This window comes from Thermobia domestica, chromosome 1 (genome assembly GCF_964235325.1).
Source record: "Thermobia domestica chromosome 1, izTheDome1.hap1.1, whole genome shotgun sequence".
In the NCBI taxonomy this organism is placed as follows: Eukaryota; Metazoa; Arthropoda; class Insecta; order Zygentoma; family Lepismatidae; genus Thermobia; species Thermobia domestica.
Genome location: NC_137454.1, coordinates 114,582,840 through 114,607,355, shown reverse-complemented (window position 1 = coordinate 114,607,355; position 24,516 = coordinate 114,582,840). Strand labels below are relative to the sequence as shown.

Below are 24,516 nucleotides of genomic sequence, written 5' to 3'. Positions count from 1 at the left end.
AATTTTTAATTTTTTTTGTTGCAAAATTTTTTGTTTAAATTTTTTTTTGTTCGAAATTTTTGTTTTGAAATTTTTCGTTTCCAATTTTTTTTGTTTAAAATTTTTTTATTTCAAACTAAAAACTTTTTGTTTGAAATTTAAGTTTAAAAAATGTTCGAATTTTTTGTTTAAAATTTTTTGTTTGAACATTTTTGTTTCGAAATTTTTTCGTTTCAATTTTTGTTTTCTTTTTTTTTTAGTTTGAAAAGTTGAAAAAAAAGTTTTAAATGCCAAGAATCTTTCCTAGAGAACATTGACCAGGGACCTCGTCACGCATCAAAACCAAATCATCGATCACGTGACTGTACTACACCCGAAGGGTCCTACCAAATTGAAAGGGGATACCCGTCCATACCTTATAACCTTAATTGAGTCAGTAACCGAACAAGTGGTTGTACTAAACAAATTTGGTAATAGGACCACCGAAACATATTGAGGTCCTGTACTATGCTTCAATTGGACAATTTCAGTGGACCCCCATTGCCAAAATTTAAGAAGGGTGCCCATATCTTATGATAAGAAATGAACCCCTGTAATCATAGAATCTCATCAAAGGGGATAAAATGGACCAAAAAAACAAACACGTGGTACAACGTTTATATTTTGGCAATTTTTGTACCCCTACAAGGGAACGATGTGGACCATCCAAATTTATCATAATACATGTTAGGGTCCAGTACTATAATACCAAATGTTGAAATTGGGCAATTTCCAAAATTTAAGGGGTGGGCCAAGGTACCCCTCCCGGGGTGCACCAATGTACCTATGTCTTATGAAAGGGAATGGACCCCTATACATGACCATATAACTATATAGGGTAATAACACCTCATCAAAGGGGATAAAATCGACCAAAAACCAAACACGTGGTTGTACTAAAATTTTGGCAATTTTGTACCCCCTAAAAGGGAACGAGGTGGACCACCCAAATTTATCATAATACATATTAGGGTCCAGTACTATAATACCCAATGTTGAAATTGGGCAATTTCCAAAATTTAAGGGGGTGGGCCAAGGTACTCCTCCCAAAAATTTAAAGGGGTGCACCAATGTACCCATGTCTTATGATAGGTAATGGACCCCTATACATGACCATATAATCATATAAGGTAATAGGACCTCATCCAAGGAGATAAATTAGGTCGAAAACCAAACACGTGGTACAACGTATTGCTTACGTTTATAGTTTTGGCAATTTGGTACCCCTAAAAGGAAACGAGGTGGACCATCCAAATTTATCATAATACATATTAGGGTCCTGTACTATAATACCAAATGTTGAAATTGGGCAATTTCCAAAATTTAAGTGGTGGGCCAAGGTACCCCTCCCAAATTTCTCAAGGGGTGCACAAATATACCCATGTCTTATAAAAGGTAATGAACCCCTGTATACGCCCATATAACTATATAAGGTAATAACACCTCATCAAAGGGGATAAATTAGGTCAAAAACCCCCGAAATTTCAATTTTTGGCAATTTTTTACCCATGAAAGGGAACGACATAGACACCCAATACTGATAGAGGTACATACCCTGGTCCTAGGCTACCATACCAAATTTTTAAATTTGGCAATTTCCAAAATTTAAGGGGGGTGGTCCTATGTACCCCTGCCAAAATTTAAGGGGTGGGCCAAGGTACCCCTGCCAAAATTTAGAGGGGGTGGTCCTAGGTACCCCTAGGTCATTGACCCCGGGCCAAGGTCATTGACCTTTGACCTATGACGTCACAAAAATTTTTGCTGACTCAGTTCGCCATACGCGGACCACTACTACTTGTTGCTAGCTGGCACACACCAACGGAACTTTTTACTTATGCACCCGTATAATTCTTTACACTCACGAGCCAATACATTATGTAAATTGTTGATGTTGATTTTAAGTTTAACGTCCCTTTCGGCAGCGAGGCTATATGAGACGGGACTTACGGATTAACGTGGAATCCGAACATGTGCTCCCGCCGGGAATCGAACCCTGGTCTCCCACGCCTAAGGCGCATACACATTACGTAAATCTTGCCAGAACTTTTTATTTTATAGACTAGCAGCTACATGAGCACATCTATTTTGTACTTAAATGAAGCACAAACACATCCACTCAAACTGCTTACCCGATGTCGCAACTTCAAATTTGCAGAATTTTGCATTTCAGGTGAATTTTTAATTTGGTTATTTTTGTATAACGTAAGAGTTTTTAGATAATTAAATAAACCTATATCAAGACGAAATAAAGCTGAAATTTTATCTTACATTTCTATGATGCAACTTATAACTATAGTGGCGTGGGAGACCCGGCCACTGAGGTTCGATTCTCGGTGGGAGCTCATGTGGTTCGGATTCCATATTAATCAGTAGGCACACGTTTCATATAACCTCGCTGCTGAACAGGACGTTAAACTCAAAAAAATCAACTAAACTTAACTTCTAACTAGTATCCCAATCTCTATTCAAATTAAATTTCTTGATATTAAGTTTCGGATTTTTCGTCCTGAAATAGTAGGCTTCAAATACTCTCCTTTCAGATGGAAAAACAGTTCTAAATTTTAATGTCTTGAATTGTATGTCCATGTTTTTCAAATGTTTTGAAAGACCAGATACTGTTTCTTTATTTTGCTTAAGAGTCCTCTTACGTTTCTTTTGGTCATACCAATATGTGTATCATCGAATTAACACTAAATTTGGCGCACTCTACTTAATGATATTTGATGAACAAAATAACTCTATTATTACTAAAATTCCGTTCAGTGTTATTAGGATATCTGGAGCTCACTTTTTTTTTTTACATTTATTTATTTATTTATTTATTTTCATTATTTTAATTAATCTATACGAAAAACATGGGAACAACTGAAAAGAACTCCATTTTATGCCAGATCCTCACTTTTTGTAGCTTTCAATGCTTCGTAAATACTGTATGCTAACTGGTGCCACCTTCATTAAGTGATTAAAATGTGCGTGTGTTTAAACACGTTATGTTCAATAGTTCACTAAACGACATATACATTTAGTTCATTAGTCAAAGAACCTTCATGAAGAACGTGTCCTTCATTTTGTTATTTTTCAACATTATAAAATTAAAATGTAAGTATAGAAACCACCCGAAACATTTTTCTCAAATAAATAATAAGATTAACCTTATTGTGTCAATGTATTAATACCAGCGTAAATATTTTCGAAAGCGCCGCTTTTTTCATCCTTGGTCGCTCCAAGTGCGCGCTAAGTTGAAGTCATTACAGAGAAATCTGTAGAAATAACAGCTGGAAACTTAGTGACATTAACTAGCAAAATCTAAGGTAATATAAAAGGAGTCCAAGTAATTATACATAGTTACCCTCACGTATCCACCTTGAAGCCCAAGCCATGCTCCGAACAGGTTTATTCTCGGATTGCTAGTTGTGAAGTTTACAGAGTGGACACTTTGTTTCCTTCAATGTGGCATGTTTATTAGATTTCAGGATCATCCCTGCTTTTCCAGAGAGGGGTGGGGAAAGGATCCCAGAAAGGGTGGGCATCAGAAAGCGTGAATGAGAGAAAAATACTGAAATTTTCGATTTTGGCAGTCGTCAGTTAAGCTACTATTGCTTTAATGGGCATAACTCATACTTTCTATTAATCTTTGATCTATTCTGTGTATTATGCTTTTTGTTTCATGTTTCTAAACCAACCCACTAGCATTTAAAATTAACTTTGTGAATATTGCATTTCGTTCAAACCGTGGCTTGAGCTCCAAGGTGGTTAAATGGCGGAACGGGCTTGAAATCTTAAAGCTTAAATAACACAAAAACTGTAAGTACTTCTATTATCATACAGGAATAGAAACCAAGTAGAAATAATTACTACATGGTTAAGATAGTCATGTTATCTCATAAAAATCTAAAAAGACTATTATTTGTTCTACTCCTTGCTTTTCATATTCTTTCTATTTTCTTCATGTAATGATTTATAGACATTCGAAAAATTGCTCACATATCTACCTGCAAATTATGATGCATTTAGAAATCTGGGAAACTAAACGAATTTTATTGAGAGATTTACGAATTAGTACTCTAGATTACTTGATTAGCACTTGGTAGTATTAGTACACTCACCATTCCTCTGGCTCTTGTCACTGTAGTAGATGCATCCGTGATGATTGCCATGGACAAACTAACATTGCCTTTACTTATGCCTCCAAGCACTCTGGCCAACACAAAGAGAGCAAAGTTCTTAGACAACGCCCATAACACATACGACAGTGAAATTCCAACCTAGAAAAAAAAATCCTGTTATGATGAATATTTCTTTAAAATTTTTAATCTTACATGTGCTAACTTATAAAAGTAAAAGCTATTCTTAGTTAATTCTCAGTTAGATTTAAATACTGTGAATAATATTAATATTACCTTTTATTATTTAGGCAAACATGTAGGCTACTACAATGTCAGTAATAACATTGGTAGTTGTTACCTCAAAACTATGTAACAAAATCACAAAGTGCAATCAACTATTTTCATTGTAACATCTTCTACAACTACTTCTACTTTCTATGTTACTAGCGCAAGCCAAGCTCCCAATCTCTCAATATATACAGAAAGAAAAGTGATTATCACCTGGGATCTCTAGTAATACTAAACAATAATCCTCATTAATACTGAAACTCAACATTCAAATTTTCATTTTTACTAAAACACACCTAATGGCTCATTTTGTTTCTCGTTTATTGTTTATTGATGAGACTCCAAGATGTATTCCGCTTCAAAAACATAGAGAAGTGAGTTCAGTCTTACTTCAACAGTAGGTTTTACTTTTAAACCAACGGTTTAGCATAAAATCACAAATACTTACGAATTATTAAATTAAAGAATGAAAGCGAAAGGAAGAAAGCGGTAGTTAACTTGCTACAAGGATTAGTATTGGCCATAAAGTATTGGATGGTACTTTTTTTTTTCTTTTTAGATGAGGTAGGGGTAAAAGTGAGGAGGAACACGAGCAGACGCCATTCCCCTATTTCCAAAAATTTCTATGGCGTGCCCCCCCTTACTTAAAAATTACAATGTGCAAAGATAGGCACAGGGGACGATGTGACGTCATTCGCCTCCCTACCTTTTCTGATCCATTTTTACCCCTGAGGTGAGGGCTGACAGTCTTACGGCGTAGAGAAATGAGTTTTACGTCCCATGCTTATGCCGCCTAGGCTAAAGGAGACGGTGATGATGATAAATGAATGAAATAGTGGAATAAAGTAAGTGGGAGGAAACGGGAGAACCCCGAGAAAACCCACTCACACGGTGTTTGTTCATCACAAAGTTCACTTGGCGCGAGCCGGGATCGAACCCAGGACCCCATGCACGAGAGGTCAACGCTCTACCACTGAGCCACCGCGGCCCCAAACCGCGTAGGGAACAAAAGAATTCAAACCCGCGAACTTTTTATCATGAAGCAAGAAAAAGATATTTGCAGGACCTACGTCTATTTGAGAATAGTTAGAAGAGTATGAGTAAGAATTACCAATGATACAAGTAGCACTGGTCTCCTTCCGTATACATCAGATAACCCTCCTACCACTGGAGAAGCAACAAACTGAAGAAAAGAAAACAGGGAACCCAGAAGCCCTAAAAACAAAAACATAAAACGATTTTAAAACAAACTGTATTTGCAACTACATAAACAATCATAACATAAAAGTCAAAAACAGAAAAAAAGTAAAATCAGAAATAGGATTACTGGAGTATAAAAGAGTATCCTATAATAAAACTAAAGTCTAGTAATATTTGCTAATGGATTCAATCTTTAATTAAATACGTAACAGATAATCACGTAGTGCAAAAAAAAAAAAAAAAAAAAAAAAAAAGATTAATTAAGTTCTTTATATGATTTAGGCCCTCTTCGAGGCCTTCCTTAGTAATGTTACCTTTCATCGGGGATGAATATATACGGAAATATAAACAACAGGTAATATTACTAAGGAAGGCTTACGATAATGCCGAAAGTCTATGAAGTTCATTATTTTATTTATTTTATGAAGTTCACTATTTTATTTATTTTATGAAGTTCATTATTTTATTTTATTTTATATATTTTTTTATTATTTTTTACTAGGTGAATATCTATTATTTGTTCAGTTGACGCGTTGAAGTTTAGTAACTTATTAATTAAAAAGCGTTCATACAGATCACTCACCACTCACTTATCACCAATTTTCCGCAATTACAATGAAATAGGATTTTATGAAGAACAAAGAAAAAAATGAAAAGAAATATTTGACTTTTGCGTCCCACAGTTATGCCGGGGAGGCTAAAGGAGACAGTGAATATGAAATATGAATGAAATGGTGGAATGAAGAAAGCGGGACGAAACAGGAGTACCCCGAGAAAACCCACTCACACGGTGTTTGTCCCCCACAAAGTCCACACGTCGCGAGCTAGGATCGAACCAGGGACCCCAAGCACCGGAGGTGAACGCTCTACCACTGAGCCACCGCGCCCCAAAAGATAAAATGAATTGCTTATCAAAAAATAGTGACATCATAGTTACAACATACATTACTATATAAACACGTTTAACTCTTTTGAGACAGGCGTGGCTGAATTCACCTTCAAGAAATTGATTATACTCTTTTCTACTACTTCCACTAGGGTTGCCATATTTCGAAAATAAAAATCCAGGATGCTACTAAATTACGAGAATCTTTGAAATGCTTAAAATGAAAAGAAGTGTTATATACTAATTTACTTTCTTCCATTAGATAGAATTGTTCAAGTATTACGTTATCACATTTTTAGTCATTTCACTAGACCTTCTCCCTAGTTAAGCAAACGGAAGCAGATGATTTACTCCTCCCCCTGGCAGCTTTTTTTTTTTTTTTTTCATTTCTCAAGATCTATTATGTCTCGTGGCTTTCAGAGTCTGTTTTAGCCCATCCAAGGTATGATGTTTCCTTTCACACGTTTTGTCTGTTGGTGTTGTGTTCTTTTTTCTAGAACAGTTAATTCATTGGCCATATGTTCTAGCGGCGTTTAGCATCTTCAAAGAACTTCTTTCGCTGAATTTTTACTTTATTTCTGTTATTTTTAACAAACTAACAACCCAATAATTTGCATGTATGCTTACGTCAGCATGACCCTCCTCCCCCACTGTCAACTTTTGAATTGCCATACTGAGAAGCTGAAGAGAATAATAATGATATACCTAATCCTGAGAAAAAAGCAAACTATAATATTACCTTCCTTTCTTCTTCGGTGAAATCCGGGATATTTAAGCGCCCCATAAATTTTTCGGGACGCAGATTTCGATTCCGTGACAGTCCCGGATTCTCCGGGGCGAATGGCAACCCGACTTCTACTTATAATCTTATTCCTTGTTCCTCATCCCCAAATCTTGTTAAAAATTTCTCCATCTCGTTCTTCCGTTCAACAGGTTATTAGATAATAATAATAATAATAATAATAATAATAATAATAATAATAATAATAATAATAATAATAATAATAATACAGTACTGTAGGACTTTCAATTATACAGTTAGTGTGTCAAAACCAAAAAAGAATGAAAAAACGATCGCCCGCCTTTTCTCCTTCCCTATGTGATGAAGCGTTTAGGAAAAACGCTCGAAGTGTATCACTTTTGGTGTGTGTGTGATTAGCAGATTTTGAGTTTAACGTCCCTTTCAGCAGCGAGGTTATATGATACGGGACCTACTGATTAACGTGGAATCCGAACCAAATGAGCTCCCGCCGAGAAACGAACCCGGATCTCCCACGTCAAAGGCGCGTACTCTAACTGCTTAGCCACGAAGGAGCTCTTAGTGTGTGAGAGATTGTGTTTTCACTGCTTGGTCGTAAGTAGTTCATTAAATAATAATAATAATAATAAGAAAAAGGAGCAGGGAAGTAATTAAGTAAATGAGAAGTATCCAGCTGAGTGCCATACTGGAATGGCATATACCTTCCTACGTTTTCTTATTCTCACTAAGGTTAATAATAATAATAATAGTAATAATCTTACCTCCAAAAAGTACGGAATTGAAGCGTTCTGGAGCTCCCACAAGATTTTGGAAATAACGAACCTTTCCTAAAAGATACGAATAGAGACCACTTTTATCGTTGATTCGGTAGTGGTCTAACAAAGAAGGCAGCAATGGAAGAATCATGGTGAAAGCCAGGAGATCCAGCAACAATGAAATGAATATAACGTAAACCATTGGTTGCACTTTGGACTCGCTAGTCTTTGAAGAATGATGAACGCTCATGCCATTATGAGCTGCCTTTCCATTTGCATATGGCTTTTTTCTGTCATCTATTGCTGAAGACTCATTTCCAGAGGAAGACGAATTCTCGGATGATGCCTGTCGGCGAGCTGCAGCTCTAGTAACCACCATGGTAATTTTGATGAATCTATAAAAATATAAGAAATTCAAGTATACAAATTAATAGTTGCAGACAGTTCACAAATACTTTGTTGCAATTCATGTGTAAAGTTTTAAACGTTATTATTTTGAAACATTTTTCTTTTCCCTTTTCTATTCAACCACTCTTCCCAAAGTACGCACATCAGGAACTTTGTGTGAGAAGTCAGACAGTAAATAAATTTGTACTACCTTCACATTTAGTTCGATTTATTAACAAATTTCTTCAATGTTGAACTGTGTGCTGGCCGGAAAAATAAGAGTATACGGTTGCGATCACGAAACGATGACGTCATACCCAGGGTTGGCTGGTTTAAACCAAGGTGGTTTAAACCATGGTTTAAACCAGCTGGTTTTTAAAAAAAAAAAACAACTGGTTTAAACCAAAAAACAAAAAAATGTTCGTAAAAGTGTAAGTGTTTGTAAAATCTTGATGAACACACATTTGTGGGTTATCACGTTTCACTCCCTATATTATTCGTATTATATTCAGACCTAAATTCCCCAATCATTACTCAAAAAGATTATACTACAAAAGCAACTTTTTTTTACAAGTTTATAAATGTTTATTTTGTGATTTTTTTGTAGTTGTTATTATTGTTATGTAATTGCAATCGAAGAAAAAATTTAAATATTGTTTCGTTTCAATGTTTACTATTGATAAAATACATCGAAAATGCCGTACTTTTTGTGTGTGTGCGTGTGTGGGGGGTCATACAGACCCCACGAGAGGCATTTAGTGAAATAAGTATCTTTGGTATCTATATTTATGCATAAATAAGTTTGAGCCAAAGTGGACTCAAATAATTCGTATCTTTATTCACTTTTCTTATTGATATGCAGATTAAGTCGGTGTATTTCTTTAATTTGGACCAATAAAAGTCGTTGTTAACTAACTTGAACTAAATTAGTTCTTCTGTACTCCGTAGTACTTTGAAATTGTTCATATGTAATTCTGTGTAATGGTTTCACTTGTGCAACTGTTTATCTTTTTGTCCTTCTCAAATGACTCTTGACAGTTATATTAAGAAGCATGTAAAGATCAGTACAACGTATTTTTTATCAGATTTCCTTCGTGAGTGAGTCGGCAGACGTATCGCATTTGTGGCCAATTAGTCCTGGTTCTGAGTTCAAATGGAGGACAATTTCTCTCCGATGTAACTCGAGAAGCGGTTTTTATTCCGCTTTAAGCTTATGTGATCCCTTCCAGCATAACCCGGTTGTTGCATAATAACATTAGGGCGAAACAAACTTATTTCTGTCCATATATGATATGAATATATGGAGCAAATCATTTAAACCATAAAAACCTGGTTTAAACCAAAAAAACCGGTTTTTTTGTTTGTTTTTTTTAATAAAAACCATGGTTTTTGCCAACCCTGGTCATACCTACGTAACAGGAGACGAGTAGGAATACAATTCATTTAAATAGCTTTCGCTTCTTCTAAGCTTTTTTCCCAGTTAGCTAGGGTTGGCTTTCCGGATCGCTGTCCTCCACCTATTTCTATCTTGTGTCATATCCACTGTGACACCATATTGTACCATATCATTTCTTTTCACAATCTCTCTACTTCTTCTTTTGCCGACCTCGCGCTCGCTTTCCATTTAATTCTATAGCATCCACTTGGTGAGCTCAACTCTACTTTCTTGTAGCTTTTCTACCACTGGTCTTACCGTTACTGTTCCTCGGATCACATCTTTCTTGATTCTGTCCTTCCGCGTCTCTCTACACATCCACCGCAGCATTCAACTCTTGTTCCTCTCCCTTCTTCGTCGTCCAACATTCCGCCCTGTATAACATGAAAGCTCTCTCTACTGTTTTGTAAACTTTTCCTTTAAGGTGCATTGGTACACTACGGTCACATAATAGTCCTCAAGCTTCTCTCCATTTTGTCCAACCGCTGCTAATTCTATTTTACATCTTCTTCTATAATTGCATTTTTCTGCAGTTTTGATCCCAAATACTTGAATTTCCTCGTTATTACCACCTTTTCTTCGTCAAATCGTATTCTTCTATTGTCGATTACATTTTTCCTGAAAACACAATAAATACTCCTCTGCAGATATTTAATTTCTCTTGCAGTGCTGCCTTTGTCTCATTCACCACCACGATATCGTTCGCACTAGCATATTCCAAAATGCTAACTCTTAGAGAGCTTTTGCAAAATATCTATTTAGGTTTAATTTACCGAATTTTAATGAAGTGAGTATTTTTCATTGTTTTAAAAGTAATTCAACTGAATTTTAACCATTTTCATTTAGAACAACTAAATTAGTTTATTAAAAATCAAACAAAATATATAATTATTTCCTTTATTAAAGTAAATAATTAAATTAAGTAAGTTAATAAAGTAAATTATATCTTTAAGTAAGCGTTATCCTGTGTACGCACATGGAACTTCCTCTAGTGAGCGAAAGAGGAAGTAATTTTGGTGTAGGATTACGAACTACTAGGAAAATGTTAAGTGCATACCGATGTAAGGTTGTAGGAGTAAAGCAAAAATTTAGTTTTTCCAATATATTCAACCACACAATCATCAATTGACAATATGAATACGAAAATAAAGCTTCAGTGATTCTTTTGATATATTTACTAAACTATGCTCTTGGGTAAAACTCAAACTACATACTAAATAGTTATTTATTCTATTGATATTACTATCGAAATATAGTGTACATAGTTTCTTGTTGGACGGCAAGGTTTGAAATGTTCTAAATCAGTGGACCTAATCTATAGTGGAAGTAATTTGATTCGAATTTTCATCTGTAGTCAGTAATTACTTGTAGAATTTAGAGCAGAATACCCAATTTAAATACCCGTCTTGAATTTGCAGTAAGTTTGCATGACAATTTCTCAATTATTGCCATAAGCAGCTAAGGTGGTTCACAGCCTTCCACTTCCATTTTCCATAGCCAGTGCCGAATATCTATTCAACACATGACACTTTGAGATTCGCAACATGTTTCAGAAAATGAATGCTACAACGAAATTCATCTTTTCGATTACATAACTTGATCTAAAAAATCTGTAAGTGACACAATAAAATCCTGGAAAGGTCAAAATTTACTGTAGTGCATTAATTATGAATGCTGAATACCGTCATATTTAAAATGTCATTTATATAAGATCCTAATAGCCATTTCTTTCCTATTCAGCGATTTCTTCTGATAATTACGAAACAATATACTCCTTTCCAATAGAAAATAATCAATCGAGTTTTGATTAGCAGCAATTCATCGACTTTAAAGTGACAGTGGCGTGTGATTATTTTATTTGTGTAGAAATATTTATTTAAGCAACGAAAATACATGCTTAATTATTTCGTCGTAACGAAGATATATGTAATTTCAAGGTGAGGTTAAATGCATTTAGTCTTTATTGAACATCAGAATTACGTTTTAATTCAGTGTATAATAACGTATTCGTCGAAATACAGTATGTAAAACAATTCATTAGTTAACAACTGGCCGTTGCAAAGTATCCCACTACTTCTAGTAAGTATACCTCATAAATACTTATCTCTCAATGAGCTTTATGCATTTTTATCATACCGGCAAAGAAAAGTATACGAGCGGTACTATTTCTGAATTTATTTCGAATTTTGGTTTTCTCACATTTGTTGAAAAACTGAAGTTATTAATTTTAATAAAAATACAACTGTCGCCATAAAATGCTACCTTTGAATCAGCTGTTTTATTATTTCAGAAATACTGAATTCGTTTTAATTGCATATTATGCATTTTTAGTATGTCTTTCTTTTCCCTACAATAATAGAGACCACCAATACACACTGAAGTTTTAAGACATTCGCGATGTTAATACTAATTTCAAATGTGCAGATCATTTATTAAAAGTTAGAATCAGCTATGCGTATAGATCCCAAAAAGCATACGTGGAGATTGCGGTGGCTCAGTGGTCTGATGCTTAGGATCCCTGGTTTGATCCCAGCTTGTTCTAAGTGGGCGTGGCTTTTCTCGCGACTATCCCGTTTCCTCTTACATTGATTATTCCACCATTACGTCCATTATCGTAATTATCATTGTTTTCTTTCACCTCGGAGCATAAACCTGGGACGCTAAATCCAAAATACAAGTCTTCACACGTAACTTAACATACTCATTTCAGTACAAATTGAATTTGAAAACAGCAGAACGATTAGTTTTATTTGATTAACAATTAAATACACACGATACAGCAACTTCGTACACTATTACAACAAAGAAAGATAAAATATTAAACACTAAATCTAATAGTAATAGCAATATATTAAGAAGTCAGAAAACAGTTAAGATATCATGCTCTTTTTAGTACTGTGGCTATATAAGGTAAAAACCTAAAATTTACCATAAATTTTAAGCGTACTCCCAGCGGGGATTAAACACACAACTGCAAGCATACCTCGGTACTTTTACCCTTTACTGCAAATCTGCTTTTTAAATTGAAAATATACCAGCAATAAAACTGAAGTGTCTCCGAAAGGATATTTATATTAGCGGTTGGCACACTGTGTACTATATGGGAAATACATCTAAAGAGCAATAATATTACAACTGCATACTGTTTAAGCCTATAAAAGCCTATACGTGACATTAACTGCAAACAGCTCCCGTCCTGTGCCTTCGACGCCCTAACCGTTTGTTTACGCGGAGTACCTCTCCTTGCGTTGTTCTTCGGTAGGACCAAAGGTATTATGCTAGTAAAAATGTAAAGTGCTAATAGAATAGGAGTCGATTTTACGGCTGATTTTTACTTTTTTCACCATAATATGTTGGCCGAGATATGCACAATTTGCACGAAAAGTGTATCAAAAATGTTCTCTTTACATGTCACAACTGAAATGCAACCACAAAATTAAATCTCAAGAACTGTACTGGAATAGTACTCACGATACTCAAAATTATTTTTCAAATTTAAATCTGAGTTTACTACTTACCTTACACTGCAATGATATTCTCACTTGTGAAACACGTTCAATACCATAAAATAATAAATTAGCTAACTAAATTTCGCTTTTCTTTATCACAATTTCATGATTTCTTTCATATACACATAAAACAATACTATACACTCAAATCATAACACACAACTGACATACATCTAAAAAATTAATGCATATTTTTATGAAAATCTGTTTACAAAGTTCGTCATGTATGCAAAATGCACATAAATATTTAAATGTAAATCGTGATGTTTCGTGAATAAAAACTGGGTCATTAGTTGTTCCATTATTTACAATATGTCCAAAGGGTAAATGACCTAAGGGAGATACGAACTACACCTATTCTAAATAATCACGATCCAATTTATTAAATTACTTACCGACAGTAAATTCTACTACGAAACTTCAGCAAAACTTCAATAGAGGATTAACAAAACAATTGATTGAACATTCAACTTCACATTAACATGTTATCGTAGTCTACAAACCCAAAAACACGCACACAAATACACTTGAAGTTCAAGGTTTCTTTACTTTCACTTCATTCTGCTACTTTCACACCCTTTCACACCTGCGTTCTCAACCGTAGCCAACTGCTAAGTTTAAAATTATCATTATCCTAAATAAATAAATAAATAAATAAAAGTGGAAATACATTACACATAGTAATGGTTCCTTAAATTTTTTGGCTAACAAAATATATATTATTTTATTATAATTAAACATAAAAGAACTTTATTATTTCTTCCATCTCCACTCACTTCGATTGACAAAGGAGAGCCAGGATCGCAACACAAAATTTTCTGTTGCTTGCATTCAATTGCTTGCAAGTCTGATATGTTATGTCTTTAACCAATTTGCCAACCCCCAATAGTTAATGAATTATATTTCGTGTTAACTTAAGAATAAATAAAATAAATCACTTTTTTTTTCCTCAGTCAGTTAGTTAACTTGATGTTTAGCGTCCCTTTTTAGTACCGACGCTATGTGAGACGTGGATCTACAATTTAAAGTGAAATCCGAAACACCGTAATATGCTGAAATTTTTAAATGGTCTCTGAATGGGAATCGAACCCTGCACCACGTGCATCAGAGTTGCATGCGATTGTCATTAGAGCAGAGTGAAAAGCCTAACCCCCCCCCCCGTGTTTATAGTACCGGTAGTATTTCGAATTGATATACACTACTTAAAAATACTTTTAAATAGGCTATATTATCACATATTATGAGACTATATTGAATGAGAATCCTTGATCGAGAACTGACTAGACTAGTCGTGGTGCTGCACAGCGGGAAAGCGAGAGAAAACTTTCATTCAGTGGTGGATCTAGAAGGTAAAAACTGGGGGACCACCCAGACACCATACCCAGTCTATGATAAGCATACCATGAGTTTACTATAAACTTTCATAATTATATAAATTATTATGATAATAATTTAAATTATTATTGTCACTAAAAAACTGAAGGCTTACCAGTGCCATGCCGCGCCGTGGAGAATTAGCGCCCGGGGCGAGATATATGACTCGCCTCCGTACATATGAGTGAGGTCGATATTAGTGCTGTCGAAATCGGTTTTTGAAAAAACCGAAAACCGGTTTTTGAAAAAAGTGAAATTTCATAAAACCGAAATGTCGGTTTTGAAAACCGCTTTTGCGGTTTCGGTTTTGAAAACCGCTTTTGCGGTTTCGGTTTTGAAAACCGCATTTGCGGTTTCGGTTTTGAAAACCGCTTTTGCGGTTTCGGTTTCGAAAACCGCTTTTGCGGTTTCGGTTTCGAAAACCGTTTTTGCGGTTTCGGTTTTGAAAACCGCATTTGCGGTTTCGGTTTTGAAAACCACTTTTGCGGTTTCGGTTTTGAAAACCGCATTTGCGGTTTCGGTTTTGAAAACCGCTTTTGCGGTTTCGGTTTTGAAAATCGCTTTTGCGGTTTCGGTTTTGAAAACCGCAAATGTCAAAAATTCTACAGCACTAATATCAAGTAACGAAGAGAAAACAGCAAAGAATCTTCCCCCACACCGGCTCTCAGTTGCCAGATGGAGGGAAATTTCCCTCGGCGGCTTAGGGAAAAATGATCAAAATTTGCAGAAGGAAAAGAAGGTATTTTTTCTTAAAATGTCCTAAAGTGTAGGGAAATTCTATACTTTTACAATTGGCAGAATAAAAAAAAAATAAGTTGCAATTTCTCAAAGAGGCACGGCTATCGTTATTGGGAAGTAAAAAGATACAGAATAAAATATGATCGGTGTTTCCGTCTAGTATAAACTATTGCAGGTGTCTGGGACTTGCGATAAGAAGCCAGTCGACACATGCAAAACCACAGCATTCACATTTATCGGAGTGGCAATAAATCAACAATATAATTGTGTATTGCGATAGAGATTTTCTTTCTTTCTTTTCTCTTTCTTTATATTAAGAAAGGGAGGTGGTGCCTTTTTGTTAACAAAAGAAAGAGTGGCAGTACTATTTTTAAAAATATAGGGAAAGAGTAATAATAATATAAAAGATGTCAGAAGTGGATGATATTTCAAATTGAATTTCATGAGTTGCATGTGTAGTGATCTTAAATAGGGATATACCTTATTTCTATTGAGTGTTGGCTTATTACCCTATTTTAGCGGGTACCACCCGATTTTCAGGTTATATATTCGTCCCCCGCTTAAACATATCTTAATCACGAAAAACCACCCGCTTTTTGGGATTGGAGAAAAATCTAAGAGGACTTAGTTGATAAAGTGTTGGTATGGTATATTCAACGTAAACCGCTACACCTTTGACAATCTCAATCGCGATTGAGTTAAATTTGGACTCGCGCTCAGGCTCAAGCTCTGGGCTATCTGAGCAGTGCGCGTGTGCAGAATCATTTGCTAATAAGAGATCTGCTCTAATGCACAATGGTTTTCTTTGTATAGTTCATGTGTTTTCTATGTAATGTATTCGTTTGTAGATGTTGTAACAAACATACTTGAATTATTCATACCTTCACAAGCTACAAGAATGCCGAACGACAATTTCAAGTGTAACTTTAAAGACTCTTATAGAAGCGAATTTACGTTTCTTAGCCAGGGCAGAACTCAGTTTGAAGCAAAATGTACACTCTGGAAAATTGTTTCGTTTGAAAAGTAGGATGCAGGGAAGCAAATTGGACCTCCCCTGATTTTTATATATTTTGTAAACTAGATCACGAGGAACACGAATCTGAAGGCGTTTTGACATTCCGACCTCCGGAACTCGAGATATTAAAACTTAAAGTTTAATATAGACGTTATATGAAAAAAACACAATATTCTCTATATGAAACATATTATGTCCTGAGAGATATATAAAGGTAACCAAGAAAGTTCTGTCGCTTTTTGTGGAATTCTGTGTAAAATTGACCCTCATACCGTGAGTTTAATGCGAATGGAGATAAGGCGAAGGTCAGTTGTTGGTGTGGGTATATCCGACATTCTACCTGGTTGTGGAAGTTAAGTTACAACGTAAACGTATGTAAGGACGGAGTGAATATGGAACCTCCACAGAGCGTCATAGGGACGTGTATGCTGTACGAGTTCCAACTTGGATCAAACGCCACTGTAGCGGGGCGGAAGATACCTCAGGGCTTTGGTGAGGGTGTCGTGATTACGCAGACAGTGCAAGGGTGGTTTAGCAAGTTTAAGAACGGTGACGAAACACTCACGAAAGACGCACCACACGTGCCGGAAGACCAACACATGTACAAAATGAGGATCTTCAGGTAGCAATTGAGCCGAACAGACATGTGAGGAACTGGTGCTAACATTCAATGTTAGTCGAGAAACCATTTGCCAGCACCTCCATCAATTTGGGAAGCACTACAAGTTGGGTCTATGTGTCCCAGATGATTTGTTTCCGGGCCAGAAAGTCCTCCTGTGTGTTTGGTGGACTGCTCACGACATCGTGCATCGGGAACTGCTACCGGGCGGTCAGAGAAGAACATCAATGCAACTGTCTACTGTCAGCAGTTGAGCCGTGTTGAAGAAAAACTCAAAACCCTGGAGCCAACACTTCTCAATCGCTAAGGGGTTCCCCCATTACGGGACAACGCTATGCCCCACATAGCTAGAATGAGCCGGAACACCATCCTACACCTTGAATGGGAAACACTATTGCATCCGCCATACTGTCCGGACATTACACCGTCCGGTTATCACCTGTTCCTTTCCTTGGACACTCACTTTAGAGGACTCCAGTTCAACTCCGTAGTAGAGGTGCTAAATGCACTTGATATTTTCTTCGCTTCACGGCAAACCAAGTTCTACCGCGAAGGAATCCATGCCCATCCCGAACGTTGGCAGAAGGTCATTGATACGATCTTCCAGGTACGTCTTTGGTGACATATCTATGCTCTAAGTGATAGGTCAAAAAGCGACAGAACTTTCTTCGTTACTTTTATACATATTACATAAAACTACTGTATAAGTTCTAGTATTTCGAGATCGGGAAATCGGAATGTCAAAATTCGTTCAGATAATTGCAGTTTACAAAATATATAAAAATCAAATAGTGTCTTTTTTGCTTCCTGGTTACTTTATGTTCGAATATCTCGAGTTCCGAAATTCGGAATGTCAAAATTTCTTCAGATTCGTGTTTCTCGTGGTTTAGTTTACAAAATATATAAAAATCAGTTGGGGTCTAGTTTGCTTCCGTTTTCACTTGATGTTCGAATATCTCGAGTTCCGAAATTCGGAATGTCAAAATGCCTTCAGATACGTGTTCCTTGTGGTCTACTTTACAAAATATATAAAAATCAGGTGGGGTCCAGTTTGCTTCAATGGTCAATTTATGTTCGAATATCTCGAGTTCCGACATTCGAAATGTCAAAATTCCTTCAGATTCGTGTTCCTGGTGGTCTAATTTACAACATATATGAAAATCAGGTGGGGTCCACCGGGTTTGCTTCCCTGCAGCCGAAAGGTACATTGAAAGTGTCGTCAAAGAAATAACTTAAAAAAAAAAGCTAAGGATCGAACGTCAGTATTTGTCACCCTAATTTAGCTGTGACTTGTACAACCATCGAATTATCCCTTTCGCACTGTGCTGCACATATTACCATAATAGTCTTGGAGCAAATAAAAAAAGTTAAAACACACATATAAATCAATACATTTGTCTCGATCGATAGATGCTTTCACAATTGTTAAAAGGTGTAATTAAAAACAGCAAACATTGTTTCTGCTTTGAAAAGGACAATCCCTTAAAAAACCGCAAACACGGTTTCGGGCGGCTTTCGCTTTCGAAAAGAGCTTTTTCGGTTTCAGTTTTGAAAACCGCTTTTGCGGTTTCGGTTTTGAAAACCGCATTTGCGGTTTCGGTTTTGAAAACCGCATTTGCGGTTTCGGTTTTGAAAACCGCTTTTGCGGTTTCGGTTTTGAAAACCGCATCTGCGGTTTCGGTTTTGAAAACCGCATTTGCGGTTTTCGGTTTTCAGAAAATCGGTTTTCTCAAAAACCGAAAACCGCAAATGTCACAAAAATTCAACAGCACTAGTCGATATAGACCAGCCGCAAAGCGCCACCATGGTTGGCATAAAGCATAAGAAAATTTTCAAAAATAAATCCTGTTTTTCCTTTATTTTGAGCACTTTCCTTCCATTTTGCATATCTGTTTTTTTTTTCGTAACATGAGTAACATTTTTCCTCTCCTTTTTCTTTCCTTCTTTTCTTTTTTCTTTCGAATTTTTCTCCCCCTTACTCCGGCGCCCGGGGCCGCCGCCCACTTGACTCCGGCCCCGGGCTAGATCCACCTCTACCTTCATTTCTATGTTTATTAATCTACATGGACTGGACTTTATCCCTTCGACCTTTATTCTTGATTAATCTCAACCTTAAACCAATATGGCTGTTTCTGAAGGTCGGACGAAGATACAGTACATATAACTTCTATGAAAGCCGGAAACATACGGGGCATTATGCAGAATCGTTCTGAAGCGTAATTAGTGCCATACTAAAGTGTTCGACTAACGTGTTTCATGCAGTAGTCAGACCTTTAGTATGTCGCTAATCATACATCAAAACGACTCTGCCTAAGGCGGACGGTGTTTTGCGAGTTATGTGGAACAAAATGTCCATATGATGCTAAAATTTTTAATAATACACAAATGCCGGTTGGGTTGAATGGTAGAAACTAACTACACTCGCTTCAACATTTAATTCACAAGACCTCAGGGGCGGATCCAGGACCGACTTTGGGGGGGGGGCGGTGGGTTGTCATACTGCTACTTTTAAAGGCTCCAAACTTTGGTACGGGTTTTATTTATGTATATAAAATAAGAAAATTCGTCTTCTGGGGGACGATCGCCCCCCCCCCGGATCCGTCCCTGCAAGACGTGCAATGTAATTTAGCTTTTATAGTTTTAGGTAATAATTCGTGTTTAAAACTAATATAAAGCAATAACATTAATTTCCAAAACAACTTAAATATCCTACAGAGTAATGAGTAAAGTGGTTAGTTCATTAGTGCAAATTCAATCAATCCGCATTTAGGAAAACCTGTAACTTGAATATTGACCTATTTTTACAAAATAGAGAAAAAGAACTTCGTTGTTACAATTGCTTCATAATCTTTTTTTTTTTTTTTTTTTTTTTTTTTTTGTACAGAATTTGGATTGATTTGATTTTGACGAGTTATAACGATGCAGTCTGCAACACTGTTATAGCTTTCTCCTTTCTCCCATAATATAGACAGGACACAGCCAATACAATACACGTCAGCTACAAGCAAGTGTTTCACATTGGCGTAAACTTTCGCTGTCTTGTCTGCAGCAACTATCCTGCTCCGGAGGGAAGAGTTTAGCTTACTTGTCCTTCATGACTTAATCAACTTCTCCGATGAATGTATTCTCCTCCTCCTGTTCCTGCTGCTGCTACCTCTACATCAGTTATTATTATTATTATTATTATTATTATTATTATTATTATTATTATTATTATTATTATTATTATTATTATTATTATTATTATTATTATTATTATTATTATTATTAATTTTAAGTGTTATTAGAAGAAACATGTACTTTTTATGTATACAAACAAACATTTTTTTTTTGGATTTCACAAAATATTTTTCGTACGTGATCGTGAATACGTGATTTTATGGTGTGGGGCCAGGTCTGCTGCTGGACATAGTACTTTTGGGGAAAATAATTATACTAGAGGGAACACAAGTCGTTAAAATTTATAAACTGCGCCATATCTATAATTACTCACATATCGTATACCTGGTAACGATAATTCTCATTATACCACTTCACTCTAGCTTCGTACTCTAATAATAATAATAATAATAATAATAATAATAATAATAATAATAATAATAATAATAATAATAATAATAATAATAATAATAATAATAATAATAATAATGGATATTTTAAAATCGTTTATCTACCCATTACACATGTAAAACGTGTAAAGACTTACACTCTTATTAGATGCTTGATAGGGGCCGCGGTGGCTCTGTGGTAGAGCGTTTACATCTGGTGCATAGGGTCCTTGGTTCGATTCCAGCTCGAGCCAAGTGAACTTTGTGGTAAACAAACACCGTATTCGTGGGTTTTCTCGCATTTCTCCCGTTTCCTCCCACTTTCTTCATTCCACAATTTCTTTCATTTCTCATCATCACCGTCTCCTTTAACCTAGCCGGCATAATCATGGGGCGTAGAACTCAAAGATTTCATTTCATCTTGTTGAAATCTTATGTAGGGTTAAATCTAGAGCTTCCAGGATTTTTTAAACATGACTAATCCTTGTTTTTCTTTGTGATAAATTATAAAAGGGGAACACATTTAGTGAGTGAATCGAACTCGGAAGCGCCTAGCGTGCACAGCTGTGGAACACAGCCTCTATTACCGAGTAGAGCCTGTGTCTGAGATCTTTATTCTTAGATGATAGGCTACTTGCCCAGCAAATTTCGTTCATATCCGGCTAGTTGCCGAAAAATAAAGTACCACATACAAGCAGAGCCTAGGCGATCCTGTTCTTGGCCGAGTCGGCCACCGAGTATAGCGATCTTTATTCTTTAGATGATAGGCTACCTGCCCGCCAAATTTCGATGATATTCGGCCAGTAGTTACCGGTAAATAAAATGTAACATTCAAGGTAATGCAAGTCGAACCTGTCACCGACGAATCACATATAATGATCTTTATCCCTGATTGGGTATTTGCCCACCAAATTTAATTTAGATCTGGCCAGTAGTTACCGAGAAATAAAGTACTACATACGTACCCACATACATATATCTAGTGATGAGCAAATGCAAGACCAAGACCAAGACCCGGGTGGTCTTGGTCTTGGTCTTGGTCATGCACATGCGGTCTTGGTCTTGGTCTTGCACTGGAACCCTCGGTCTTGGTCTTGGTCTTGGTCTTGCACACCTAGTCTTGGTCTTGGTCTTGGTCTTGCACACCCAGTCTTGGTCTTGCTTGCAAGAGTCTTGCAAGTTTTGCTTTTAAGAAATCTATGATTTTCATAAGTAAATTTTCCTTTGAATATAAGGGATAATAAATCCTACATTGCGTCAATAGTGAGGGAAATACAATGTATATTTCTAAATGTAATATATTTTACCTTCGTGTAAGTGTGATGATACTGTACAACATAGGCGATGATCTTAACTTTTTTTTTTTCAATGGGTGATCACGCTTCACTGCTTATAAGATAAATCACAACATTTCGTAATATTTCTATATGTTTTAACAGATCCAATACTCCACTGGTTCCCAAACTGGGGAGGCTACCCCTGACAGTGAGACGCATGAAAGAAAACCAAGACGGCACAGATTACTGAAATACCATAAATTGCAAAATTATTTTTACACTCTAAAGGCGTCAGATTTTTTTCTTTCCAACCACGATTAGCTCATCTTTGTATTGAACAAACTCCCACTATTGAAATTTTGTTTTACTGATTCTAATATGTAGTGTATGGGGCATAAACAAGGACATTACGCAAAAACGATGAAACAATTAGACTTTCGAAATGTGGGCATGGAGAAAAAAGGAGAGAATCAGCTGGGTTGAACGGAAAACGAATAAGGTGTTAGAAATATTAGCAGTCGGAAGAAAAGAAGAATTTTAGATGTAATTAAGAGGAGGACATTGGCTGAGGAGGAACTGTACTATGAGGGACGTGCTAGAGGGAGGGGGCGAAGGAGATTGTAGTTGAAGAAAGATATTAAGACAGAACATTGCTACGTTAAGACGAAGAGACTAGCTGAGGACCACAGTCATCGAAGCTTCTCAGCTGCAGCAAGAGACCTGCCAATAATAGCAGAATAGCTATTATTATGACGATGATAATATGTTTTGCAATATTGACCAAAAAAAAAAAAAAAAAGAGACAAGAAATTAAAATAATAATAATTAAACCTCTTAATATTTTAGAATATGAAATGAAATTAAATTTGTGAGTTTTACGTCCCACGATTATGCCGGCTAGGCTAAAGGAGACGGGGATGATGAAAAATGAATGAAAATGGTGGAAAGAAGAATGCGGGAGGAAATGGAAGAACCCCAAGGAAACCCACGCACACGGTATTTGTCCAACACAAGGTTCACTTGGTGGGGGCTGGGATCGAACGCGGGACCCCAAACACCAGAGCTGAACGCTCTACCACCGAGCCACCGCGGCCCCAATATTTTAGAATAATTTGAGTGAAAACTGAAAACGACTCAACTGTTTATGTCTTTTTGTGTAAACTCAATTTATATAAATACTTTTGACTTATATTGTATTAGAAATACACAATAACGGCATCAAACTTCAAACTATTTGAAATAAGTACGAAATCACTCTCAGTTGTGAATATAGATTATTTATTGTTATATAATGTTATATCATTGAATCCTAGATATGCCGTATACCTAAAGGGTCTATAAGTTATATTGATAAACAATTATTCAACGTATAAGTATCCGCCCATGAAATCAAACTTGCGGTCACATGCGCTAAGTTTTTGTCAATGTCATGAAAATGTTATTTCAATATTAATTTTATAAGTACACATTAAAAATTTCTAATGGATGCTTGAACCTCAGAGCCAAGGCCATACCCATGTAGTCGGCACCTATGGTGTACGGAATTGCCGATGGTCAATACTACATTTCTTTATTTTGGAAGAAGAACACCACTAATATGTTTTGAAATGAAATAAAATATCTACTTTAACGTCCCACGATTATTACACTGAGGCTAAGGGAAACAGTGATGATGAGAAATGGTGGAATGAAAAAAGTACGAGGAAACGGGAAAACCCACGCACAGGGTGTTTGTTCACCAAAGAAGCTCACATAGCGCAAGCTGCGATCGTACCAAAGGTGAACGCTCTGCCACTGAGCTACCATGTCCATAACATGCTCGATTTTATTTTTGCTTATCCACTTCTTATGGACACAACTATTCTTCGTATGATTTTCCAAAATCCAATCATGGGCCGTCGTGAATGATCAAATGATGACCAAAGTAAATCAGACATTGAAGTTATTATAGCTTGTAACGATTCATAGAATTATGCTAACGGTCGTCTCGTGAACAACCGATTCAAAAAACGACATACTGTAGCTATACGTTACAGGAGCAGATCGACTCATATGGGTTGCATGAACTACTGGGAACACATTCACTCCAGTGGTATTTTTACTGGAGCCTAGAAGTTCACGTGAAAGATGTAATGATTTTTCCCCTTCCTTTTTACATTCTATAAAAAATCAAGTAGTACCATACTTGTGCAAGACTCTTGCGCAAGAGTCTTGGTCTTGGTCTTGGTCTTGCAGGTATGGTCTTGGTCTTGGTCTTGGTCTTGCACCCCTTGGTCTTGGTCTTGGTCTTGCATGCAAGACTCTTGCAAAAACTGCAAGACCAAGACTCTTGCGCTCATCACTACATATATCTGGAATGACATTATAAGCTCCCGTATGCTTACATCGGGACGGGAGCAGAAAAAATAGTCCTAACGTCGGGATCACAAATGGAACAAACTGCATGTAAGAAGAATCCACTTTCAATATCACTACACTAAGGAGGGAGGGGATTAAGCCGAGTGAGCCTTCCTGGCTACGCCACTGCAGTCACCATACTTTCTTCTCTCCCTTCGTCGCTCTAAAGCATAAATGGTAAAAATAGGGATAACTTGAATTTAAA

The 24,516-nt window shown here is 36.3% G+C and overlaps 1 protein-coding gene across 2 annotated transcripts in view; it reads right to left on the bottom strand.

Moving 5' to 3' along the window:
- The window catches only part of rtet (major facilitator superfamily domain-containing protein rtet), a 43,652-nt gene extending 29,726 nt beyond the window's left edge, over nt 1–13,926 (bottom strand). The window contains exons 1-4 of one of the 2 annotated variants that reach the window (XM_081762066.1): nt 13,739–13,926; nt 8,019–8,407; nt 5,523–5,626; nt 4,124–4,282 (exon numbers count right to left, since the gene is read on the bottom strand). In XM_081762066.1, the coding sequence (XP_081618192.1) occupies nt 4,124–4,282; nt 5,523–5,626; nt 8,019–8,391 (636 nt within the window). In that variant the 5' untranslated portion in view covers nt 8,392–8,407; nt 13,739–13,926. Of the gene's footprint in view, nt 1–4,123; nt 4,283–5,522; nt 5,627–8,018; nt 8,408–13,352; nt 13,617–13,738 lie in introns of those variants that run through there. The other variant, XM_081762075.1, reaches the window with a different exon arrangement.
- Nucleotides 13,927–24,516: the final 10,590 nt, after the last annotated feature.